The sequence below is a fragment of the Elephantulus edwardii genome, unplaced genomic scaffold (genome assembly GCF_000299155.1).
Source record: "Elephantulus edwardii isolate Elephantulus edwardi_28Jun2011 unplaced genomic scaffold, EleEdw1.0 scaffold00040, whole genome shotgun sequence".
In the NCBI taxonomy this organism is placed as follows: Eukaryota; Metazoa; Chordata; class Mammalia; order Macroscelidea; family Macroscelididae; genus Elephantulus; species Elephantulus edwardii.
In genome coordinates this window covers 1,214,615-1,226,641 of record NW_006399790.1, presented here as the reverse complement: position 1 = coordinate 1,226,641, position 12,027 = coordinate 1,214,615, and the positions used below count along the sequence as shown (strand labels likewise).

Below are 12,027 nucleotides of genomic sequence, written 5' to 3'. Positions count from 1 at the left end.
TAAGAGTTTTCTATAAATTTTAGAGATGAGCCTCTTGTCAGATGTGTCATTGTGAAATATTTTTTCCCCAGTTGGTGGGTTCTCTTTTTACACTTTTGAGAAATTTTTTGATGCACATAAAGTTTTCATGTTTAGTCTCAAATCTTCTGGTTTGTCCTCTGCTGATTGTGCATTTTCAAGGTTTTTTAATAGTCTATTTATGCCAAAGATTAGGACTCCTGCATTTAGCCTAATTGTTTTCTTTAAGTATTTGTAAAGTTTTAGGTTTCATATCTAGGTCTTTGATCCATCTAGAGTTAGTTTTTGTATGTGGGGTGAGGTATGGATCTTGTTTTAATTTTCTGCAAACAGCTATTCAGTTTTGCCAGCACCATTTTTTAAAGAGACTATCTTTCTCCCCCTCGATGGCTTTTCATCTCTTTGTCAAAGATCAGCTGTCCATAGATGAATGGACTTATTTCTGAGTTCTCATTTCTGTTCCATTGATCATTGTACTAGTACCAGGTTCTTTAAATTACAGTGGTTGTGTAGGAGATTTGGAGATGAGGAGGTGTAAAACCTCCACTTTGTTTTTCTTTGTCCATAATGCTTTACTTATTCATGGTCTCTCTACTTTCGGTGTAAAATTAGTGATTACTTTTTCCATCTCATTGAAGAACAGTGATGGTATCTATATCGGTATTGCATTGTATCTGTAGATACTTTGAGTAGTATTACAAGGCTGCAAATCTTTTTTAATTGATTTGCATACAGTAATTCAGATATATTGAATTTCATTCATGTATATAGTGTTTTATACAGTCTTTCATTTACATTGTATTTTATAAAATGTATTCCTATTGATCTATGCCTCTTAGCACCCTGAGTCCCCATTGAACCTTTCCTATTCCTTCACCCCTCCGCCTATCCACCCACTAAACCCTGTTATTCTAGTGATTTCCACTCTTCCCCATTTTCCACCTTCTTCTCCCATTCACTTTTCCCTTTTGAACATTTAGACACTTCTTTCAAGTTACTTATTTTTATAATAATGGTCTTATGCAATATTTGTCCTTATGAGACTGAATTCACACATCATAATGCCTTTTAGACTCTCATGTAGTGTTTTGCAAAATCTTATTCCTTAGTGCTGCTTAGTATACCATCTTGTGGATGTAGCACAATTTCTTAATCCTTCATTTACTGATGAACATTTGGGCAGTTTCCATTTTCTTGCTATGAACAGATTGCCTTATAGTGGCTCCTAGTAATAATTCTTAATCCCATATATTGGATATCTCAGCAAATGAAAATCTTGTTTATTAACAAAGATTTATTTCTGTGAAAGGATAAAAACCAGAAGTACAATTTATTTCTCTGCTTAGGCCATTATCGTGTTTTGATCAAGAAAGTTTTTGTTTGGACAAATACTGAATGGTGCCACTGTTGTAAAACAAGACTGACCTTGTGGTTGGGGGGGGAGACTGAGAAATTGGGATAAATAATGTATAGTGCATTGAAACAGATGAGGGAGAAACTGTTTAAAAGGGATATATGATTAGGTATTTTTGTCATGACAGGAGTCCAGATGAAGGCTACATAGTGGAGTGGACCTGGGGGGATGGATTGTAAAACAATAGAAGAATTTTTCCTTTACTTTTCAAAGAGAAAAGTATACTGGGGGAGGAGTGGGCAGGGAGAAAAGTGCAACAATGAATGAATGGAAATCCTGAGTCTCTGTAAATTTTCATTGAAATTAATAATAAAAAAAGAAACTTTTTGTTTGAGGATGAACATACAGCCTGATGGTTTTAAAATTATCCATATAAATTAATAAGTAATAACTTTACTAATTTAATAAATACTTATTTTTGCTTATTATATGTCAGGTAGTATTCTAGGTGCTTTAAAATAGTAAATTTTTCATTGTCATAACCACTTGACATCCTCATAATAAATTCAGATACTTAGGTACCATTTTTATCTTTATTTCTTGCCTGAAGGAGCTCAGGAACTACTGATGTAATCTTTTATTTTTACATGTGTAATTGAGATGATCTCTTCATTGTCACCTGTCATTTCCAACTGACTCATAGTAGCAGGCATTATTTACAGTTGTTACTATTAGGTGGCATCAGGCCGACTATGACGTAAAGTGATCCTTGCTCTTTAGCACTTTATAGAGAGGTTGTTGACAGAGATTTTCCCAATGCAATGTGTGTTTTGATTTCTTGACTGCTGCTACTATTTTGACTTTTGGTCCCAGTAAAATGAAATCATTGGCAACTTCAATCTTTTCTCCATCTATTGTGATGTTATCCATTGATCCAGTGGTAAGGATTTTGGGGTGTGTTCTTTTTTTTTTAAATACCGAAATGTAAACCATGTTGAAGACTATAGTTCTTTGGTAAATGCTTCAAGTCTTCTTTTCTTTCTGCAAGCAAGATTATGTCTTCTACATGACACAGGTTGTTGAATAGTCTTCCTCCAATCCTGACACCACATTCTTTTTCATATAGTACAGCTAATCATATTTCTCAGCATAGAGATTGAATAAGTATGGAGAAAGGATACAATCCTGACATACACCTTTTCTGATTCTAAGCAATGCACTGTCCCCTTATTCTGTTAGGACAACTGCTTCTTGACCTATATATAGGTTTTGCATGAGTTGTTTGGGGGATTTTTTTTCCTTATTTGCAGTGTTAGTCTTTTTCCTTCTGGGCATGTAGTTATGGCAAATACTCTTAAAAAGTGTGCCATCAGATGAGGAGGAGAAGTGGGGGGAAAATCAGTATATTAATATTTAAACCCATTGCTGTCAAGTTAATTCTGAGTCATAGTGACACTGGGTTGATTTTTTGATGTTGTAAATCTTTATAGGAGGAGACTGCTCATCTTTCTCCTGCAGATGAGCTGATGCCCATCTTTCGGTTAGCAGTCCAATGCATTACACACTAGCAACTTGGACTGCTTAAGCAGATACTAAATTAAGATGAATAAAGGAAAAGGCATATAATAAGGAGGTGATCAACATAGTATCTAAGACCAAAAATAAAGGAAATTTAACAAAGATAAGCATCATTGAGTATGCAATCTTGCATTATTAATAATGGTAAACATTAACCTACAACTGTATATCTAGGCTGACTGGCAAAATAAATGGATGAAGAGGACTGTAGTCTTGGCCATACATAGGTTTGGCAGGCAGTATTTCTACATTTGTATTAGTACATGCTGTAAATATATCCATGTACATAATTGATTCAACAAACTCTTTAATCATAGCCAAACACCTTAAGGGAAGGAGTTGGTCCTAGAGTGTCAGGACTGTAGTCTCAGGGAACATCGAGGTAAACATCGTTTACAAAGATCATATTCTAGATCATACTTTGATAATTATCAACTGAAGTCTTGAAATCTTATGAGAGCCATCTGAAGTGCAACTATTGGTCTCTCCTTGTCTAGAACAAAGGAGGAAAAATAGCAAAGATTACTGAAACAGTTAGTTCACAAGGACTAATGGACCACTTAAACTTCAACTTGAGATGAGAGGAAGTAAGATGGTGTCTACTCTAAAGAGGATTCCTGTAGAAAATCTAAGTTATGAAACAAAACTCAAAACCAAAAATGACTAGGCTTACTGGTTTGTTAGAGACTGATTAAACCTTAAGACTTGTTGTTGTTGTTTGTTGTTATGTGCCATCGAGTCGCTTGCGACTCATAGTGACCCTATGTACAACAGCCCTAAACTCCGCTCTGTCCTGTGCCGATCGCACTGTCTCTGACACTCCCATCCCAATTATCCCAGTCACTGAATCAATCCACCTCATAGAGGGCCTTCCCCTCCTGCGCTGTCCCTCCACCCTCCCAAGCTTGATGTCCTTCTCTAAGGACTGGTCTCTCCTCACAACATGTTCAAAGTATGTTAGAGGGAGCCTCAGAATCCTTGCCTCCAAGGAGCCACCCGGTTTAACCCTCTCCAGGAAAAATCTCTTTGTTTTCCTAGCAGTCCATGGTACCCTCAGCACTCTTCTCCAACACCAAAACTCAAAAGCATCAGTTCTCCTTCTATCCTCCCTGGTCATTGTCCAGCTCTCTGACGCATAACAAGTGATTGCAAAGACCATGGCCTGTATCAGATGCACCTTAGTCTCTTGAGAGACACCGTTGCTCTTCAGTACCTTGGAGAGGTCCCTAACAGCCGACATTCCCATTGCAATGCGTCTTTTAATTTCCTGACTACTGGTGCCAAGAGTGTTGACCATGGAGCCAAGCAAACTAAAGCTGTGAACAACCTCAATCTGGAAAAACATTTGTTATTCGCCTCATGCCAAGCTTTGAAGATTGAAGTTGATTATGATGTTGATCACAACCACTAAGATGCATATTATGAATGATTTAGTATTATATAACAGTATAAATATCAAAACAACCACAGACTGCTATTGAAGATTCAGAAGAAAGGAACTCAATTTCATAGAGATTGGGGAGGTAGGAACAATTAGGGAAAGATTTCTCAGTTGAGGTTGTTTTATTTTAGATTACCTTTCTACATATATTACTTGCTCACAAAAGTTTGTATACATTGTATTTCACACTATTCATTCGTATTATGTTTCATACAATCATTCCCTTGTATTGTTGTTGGTGATTGCCTTTGAGTCAAGCACGACTTATAGTGACTCTATCTATAAACAAAAGACCTGAAGCTCCTCCACAACTATCAACATTTCTCCAAGTTCATAGAGTTTCCAGAGGCATGTTGTTTAGGAAGTGGATGCCACTCCTGCTTCTAAACCAGTCATAGTATGTTATTGTTGTTATGTGCTGTTGAGTTGCCTGTGATGTATAGTGAACTTATGTACAGCAGCTCTGAACCCCTCCCTGTTGAGCCATTCTCACTAATTCCAACACACCAACCCCCATTGCTCCAGTCACTATTATCAGTCCATCTCATATGGGGTCTTCCTCTCCTGCGCTGTCTGTCCACCCTTCCGAGCATGACGGACCAGTCTCTCTTGGCTATGTGTCCAGAGAGGCAGAGCTTCAAACTCCTACCCTCTAAGGAGAGACTTGGTTTCACCCTCTCCAAGACAGACCAATTTGTTTTCTTGGCAGTCCATAATATGTTCAAGACTCTTTTCCAGCACCACAACTCGAAGGCATCTATTCTTCTGTTATCCTTAGTTATTGTCCCACTCTCTGAAGCATAACAAGTAATTGAGAAGACCATGGCCTGAATTAGGCACACCTTTGTATCTAGACTGACATCATTGCTCTTCAGCATTCTGGAGAGGTCCATGACAGCAAATTTTCCTAATGCGTTTCATCACTTGATTTCCTGACTGCTGTGTTAAGAATGTTGATCATGGATCTGAGCAAGCTGTAATTGCTAACAACTTCAGTCTTTTCAGTATCCATAATGATGCTTCCAATTGCCCCTGTGGTGAAGATCTTTGTTTTCTTGATACTGAGCTTCAATCCATATTGAAGGCTGCAGTCCTTAACCTTCTGCAGCAAGCGCTTCAGGTCCTTCTCAGTTTCAACAAGCAGGGTTGTGTCATCTGCATAACGTAGGTTGGTTGGTGATGAGTCTTCTTCCAATCTTGATGCCACATTCCTCCTCATAAAGCCCAGCTTCCTGAATGATCTGATCTGTATGTAGATTGAAAAGGTATGGAGACAGGATGAATCCCTGTTGTACTCCTTTCCTGATTTTGAACCATACTGTTGCATTGCTCTGTTCTGAGGACTGCTTCCTGGTCTAAGTATGTTGTTGTTGTTATGTGCTGTCGTGTCGCTTGCGACTCATAGTGACCCTATGTACAACAGCTCTAAACTGTGTCCTGTGCCAATCTCATTGTCTCCAACACACTCATCCCGGTTGCCCCAGTCACCAAATCAATCCACCTCCTAGAGGGCCTTCCTCTCCTGTGCCTGCCCTCCACCCTCCCGAGCATGATGTCCTTCTCCAAGGCCCGGTCCCGCCTTTCAACATGACCAAAGTATGTCAGACGAAGTTTCAGAATCCTTGCCTCCAAGGAGCAACCCGATTTAACCCTCTCCAGGATGAATCTGTTTGTTTTCTTAGCAGTCCATGGTACCCTCAGCACTCTTCTCCAACACCAAAACGCAAAAGCATCAATTCTCCTTCTATCCTCCCTGGTTATTGTCCAGCTCTCTGACGCATAACAAGTGATTGCAAAGACCATGGCCTGTACCAGACACACCTTAGTTTCCAGAGACATACCATTGCTCTTCAGTACTTTAGAGAGGTCCCTAACAGCAGACTTTCCTATCTAAGTATAGGTTTTGCATAAGCACAATCAAGTTTTCTGGGACTCCCATTTTCCTCAAGGTTAGCCACACTTTGTTGTGATCCACACAGTCAAGTGCCTTTGCATAGTCAATAAAACGTAGAATTTCTTCTGGTACTCTCAGCTGTCTGCCAAGATCTACCTGACATTGGCAATGATGTCCCTAGTGCCCCGACTCTTCTAAACCCAACTTGAATTTTGGTTGTTCTCTTTCAATGTAATGTTCAGTTGTTTCTGGATAATGTTCAGCAGGATTTTGCTAGTGTGTGATATTAGTGATACTGTTTGATAATTTCCACACTGTCGGGTCACCTTTTTTTGGAATGTGAATAAATATGGATCTCTTCTAGTCAGTTGGCCAAACAGTTGTCCTACAGATTTCTTGGCACAACTTGGTGAGCACATCCAGGGCAGCATCTTTTTGCTGAAAGAGGCCAATTGGTATTCCATCAATTTCTGGGGCTTTATTTTTTTGCCAAGCCTTTCAGAGCAGCCTGCACTTCCTCCTTTATCACCATTGTCTCTTGTTCATATTTTTTAAATTAACTTTAATGAAATTTACAGAAACTTTTGATTTTTATTCTTTCATTGTTGCACTTTTCTCCCTGGCTACCCCTCCCCCAGTTTGTACTTCTCTTTGAAAAGTGAAAGAGAAATTCTTTCATTGTTATACAATTCCTCCCCCCAAGTCCACTCCACTATGCAGCCTTCGTTCTGGACTCCTGTCATGACAATAATATCTAATCGACGGCAACAACAATATCAACAATATCCCTTTTAAACAGTTCTCTCCTCCTCTGTTTCAATGCAGTACACATTATTTATCCCATCTTTCTCAGTCTCCCCTCAACCCATATGTCAGTCCTCTTTTATAACAAGTGGTCCTATGCAGTATTTGTCTTTTTTGTGACTGAGATATTTCATTCAGCATAATGTCCTCCAGGGTCACCCATTTTGTATAATATTTCATGAGTTCCTTGTTTTTCAATGCAGCATAGTATTCCATTTTGTGAATATACCACAGCTTCTCTATCCATTTGTTTGTGGGGTTTTTTTTGTTTCTGGGTTTTTTCCCCCATACTTTTGTTTGTTGATGAGCACTTGGGTTGTTTCCAGCTCTTTGCTATTGTAAACAAAGTAGCAGTAAACATAGGTGTGCATATGTCTACTTGGGTAGCAGTTATGGTTTCTTTAAGGTATTTTGTCATACGTTGTTTCTTGAAATTCTTCTGTGTCAGCCAGTTCTTTTTGGTACACTGACTCTGTATACTCCTTCCATCTTCTTTTATTGCTTCCTGAATCATTCAGTATTCTGTCCATAGCATCCTTAAGCATTGCAGCTCGTGGCTTGAATTTATTCTTTAGTTCTTTCAGCTAAAGAAATGCTGAGTGAGTTTTGCCCTTTTGATTTTCCAACTCCAGCTCCTTGCATATTTCTTGAAAATATTTTGCCTTGTGGCCCTTTGAAATCTTCTATTCCCATGCGTTGTATTTTATAAAACCAATCACCATTGGACCTTGCCCATCATTATCCAATCTTTTCAGGTCCCCGCTGAATCCTTCTCATTTCCTTCACCCTCTCCCTCCACCCATCAAACTTTGCAACCCTGTTGTTTTGCCTCTACCCATCCTCACCCCTTTGCTCCCACCTCTTCCTCACTAGTGACCCCATACATGTTTTACTAGTTATCCTTCTATTTTTACAATAATGCTCTTAGGTGCCATTTGTCCTTATGAGACTAAGTTAGTTCACTCAACATAATGCTCTCCAGTCTATCCCAAGTTATGTAGTATTTTTCAAAATTGTTGCTCCTGAGTGCTTCATAGTATTCCATTGTGTGAATGTATCACAGTTTCTCAATCCATTCAGTTGTAGTTGGATATTTGGGCTATTTCAATGATCTTGGTGATTATGAATAATGCTGCTATGAACATTGGTGTACAGATCGCCGTTTGTGTCTCAGTTCTAATTTCCTTGGGGTATACTTGTAGCTAGTTGTAGAATAGTTGGGTCATACGGAGTTTCTGTATTCATCTTTTTGAGGAAATGCCAATCTCTCTTCCAGAGTAGTTAAACCATTTTATAATCCCATCAACAGTGTCTGAGAGTTCCCATCTCTCCACATCCCCTCCAACATTTATTTCAGCTGAGTCTTGAAGGAGCATCTTTTGGTCCCAGTAAAATTTAAGAGTGACGCTGTGCTGATATTTCAGAGTGAAAGCATAGCATGATCATTGTGTAAAGGTGAGGAACCATAGGCAGTTGGCAATGCTGAAGATGAGATTGGGACACAAAAGCCTTCTGAATTCTGATCTAGGTGAAATTTTCTTGTTAATCCATACAGTATTTTTCTGCTATCACAGTGTTCTTATACTTGAGGTGAGAGAACAGAATTCAAAGGAATCCACCATCTTACCTTCTCATAGGAGAGACATAAGATAAACATCTGAATAATAAAAACACAGGGAACTATAGGACTAGCTAATAAATATTTGTAGAGAATAAATATGATGAGCCTTTAAAGGACAAAGAGAGGTCTGGGTTGAATTTAAGAATAACTATCTTTCTTTTTTTTTTAAAGAGTAACTATCTTAAGGTGATGGACTTAAGCTTGCTTTTATTTGGTAGGGTTGACTTACTGGAGAAGAGGTGTTGTGTGAGTAAAGTAAAAAAAGCTTGTTCAGGGCGAGCTCTGGTGGCCTAGTGGCAAGAAGCTGCACTGCAATCCCAGAGGTACAAGGTTCGAATCCACCAGATGCTTTGCTGGAGAAGGAGGGACAATCTCTTCCTGTACCAGTCAGATCTGATTTGACAGTACACACACACACACACACACAATAATAAAATGTAAAAAAAAACTTGTTCAGGTTGTAAAGTCAAGAGGCATGTTCAGATTGTATTTATTTTGTCACTGTCATTATCAAATATGACTCTTTCTTCCATGTACTTGTACTATTAATTTCCTTCTTTCCTTATCTGCATTTATTCTGGTCTTGAGTTCTCCTGATCAGGTAAAATAGCAAAGGATACTTATTCTTTTGAGGCTAATATATTTGGTTCCTGCATTTGAGGGAATAAGCAGCAAAACTTCATCCAGGAAGAATTTGTACAAAGGTTTTTCCAGATCTACTTGATTGCACTTGATAATAACATTCTCTTTATTTGCTTGGATAATAAAATTATTTACCTTTCTCCATGTGTGAATGAGTGTCTTTTGCCTTTGAGAATATGAAGATAATCTAACAATTTATCATCAGTAGATTGTTAGACCACATGTGTTTGAAAATTGGATTTTTGCTATGTGAATACTATATCATGTTTCTTTATCACTTAAAAAGAATATGTTGAAGCATATCAGAAAACAGTTACATGATTTAAGATGCATTTTGTACTGTATATATAAATTATTTATAAGACTTTTTTAAATGAAAAATTTATGGAACTATTTCTTGATCTGATTCTGTTATAGACAATTATGGATATCTTCAAAATGCACCTCCTGGATTTTTCCCAAGACTTGGTGTTATTGGTTTTGCTGGTCTTGTTGGACTCATTTTTGCTAGAGGTTGGTACAATTTTTCATTTTTATATTTTTCATTACTAGGTTTATTGGGGTATCATTTACATTAATTAACATTCCTATGTCTCCATTACCACACTCAACATATTCCATCACCCTCAGAAGTTCCTTTGTGACACATTGTAGTTAGTTCCCTTGGTTCACCCTCAGCTTCTGGCAACCGTGGCTCTGTTTTCTTTCCTTATAAGTTTACCTTTTCTAGAGTGTCATGTAAATGAAATAATTTCATATGTAGTGTTTTGGGTCTGACCTCTTGCATTCGGCATGTTAGATTTAGTACTTGATCCATGTTGTAGCATATGTCAATATTTCATTCATATAGTCTATAGACCCTGTAATCAGCCACCCATAAAAAATTCATAGAAATTAGTTTGGTAGCTGTTCTCCCCATTGAAACAGTATTTATGTATATGTTTGTAAAATGAACTGATGCAGCATGAGGGTGGCTGAGTCTTAACTTCTACCCACTTCACAAAGGGGCACTATCCCCATCAATAATATCCATAGCAGCAAACAGTGACTAGGTTAGATATGCCATTGCCCATGCTCCTGCACTTCCACCAATCATTGGGTTTGACATTGTTAACTTACAGGCTTTACTCACAGTTGTGGTACTGATAATGGGGTTTATTAGGGAAATAAGTTGAAGAATGGAGGAGGCAATGCAAGTCCAGGACTTAGCCCAGCATTCCCAAGCCAGATTAACAGAAAAACACAGTTCCTCAATTAGGAAAAGTCTCAGTTCAGTTTAGTAGCACAAATCCAAATCATCCAGCAAGGTTTACTTCAGAGCAGTTATAAGTCAGCTTCTTCAGTCATCCAACAAGAACTGAAAACTTTTAACTGTGTCCTTTATCTCAGGGCTCCTCTGGCTACACCTTGCCACAGTTTCTCTACAGCAGTGCAACAGTTTCTTCACTACCATCACCAGGGTCTTGCACCAGCCTCCCTAAGGTCTTGCCACTCAGTGTGGAAAGTACTCTCTCTCTTATCCTTGTCCCACAGCTGTTGATGATTTACAAGACCATATGTCTGCAGTTAAGGTAGCTGGAGACCAGAGGGGACTAACATAATGGCTAAAAAAGCCAACTTTTAAGCTAACGTCACAATATGTGAATCATTATAATATTGAAAATTACAGTCCTGGTGCCACTCCCCTGGTCTGTGGAATGAGCTCTTAGACACCCATTCATCACTTTGCCAGCATCATTAGCTTCCAAAGGCCAGGAAGTTCTGGTGGCATAGTCCACATCAAGTTGTTCTGATACCCCTCAGGTGGTGTCTCAGGGTGGTTGAAATCCAGAATCTACCAGCAGCCTCACTGGGAAAGAAGATGGATAGTCTCCTCTGTAATTGTTCCACTGGGGGATTAGCTATGATTCACCTCCGATTCATTGAATGAGTTGAATGCAAAAATTGGTTCAAAAATAGAAAATGATCACACAATTTCACCACCTCATCTGTATATGAATGTTCTGCCAGGAAAGCGTGGCCCCTCCCATCACCCACAAAGGAGGGCTGCCTAGCTTGCCAGAACCAAGTGGTCCAATCCCCATGGTCTTCTACCTTAATCATATTTTCAGGATGAGGGACTCTGACTCTGACTCTGACTCTGACTCTCACTAAGGCCCGAACTTTTTTTTCTTCCTACTAAGTTATTTACAAAATTTGAATACATTGTTTTCAAGAACAGATTCTTTCAATTTCCCTCACCCCCCATCAAATTAAAACAATTACATGATTAATTCCCCCCCCCCTTGGACGTCTTCATCCCTCTGCTTGCTTCCAACTTCTCCCACCCCTCTTGGATCCTTAAACTCATTCTACAATAATGGTTTTATACAATATTTATCCTTGTGGGACAGAGTTAGGTCACTCAGCAAAATGCTCTCCAGTCCCTCCCAAGTTAGGTAATAATTTACAAAATCATTGCTCTTGTGTGCTGTGTAGTATTCCATTGTGTGACTGTACCATAATTTCTCAATCCATTGATTTGTGGTTGGGCATTTGGGCAGTTATCATGTTCTTAGGATGGTGAATAATGTTGCTATGAACATGTTGTTGTTGTTACGTGCCGTCGAGTCGCTTGCGACTCATAGTGACCCTATGTACAACAGCCCTAAACTCTGCTCTGTCCTGTGCCAATC

General features: G+C 38.8%; 1 protein-coding gene across 1 annotated transcript in view; it reads left to right on the top strand.

Moving 5' to 3' along the window:
- Nucleotides 1-12,027, top strand: part of APOO (apolipoprotein O) — an 85,458-nt gene that overhangs the window by 29,075 nt on the left and 44,356 nt on the right. The window contains exon 5 of the mRNA XM_006885075.1: nucleotides 9,770-9,865. Within this exon, the coding sequence (XP_006885137.1) occupies nucleotides 9,770-9,865 (96 nt within the window). The remainder of the gene's footprint in view (nucleotides 1-9,769; nucleotides 9,866-12,027) is intronic.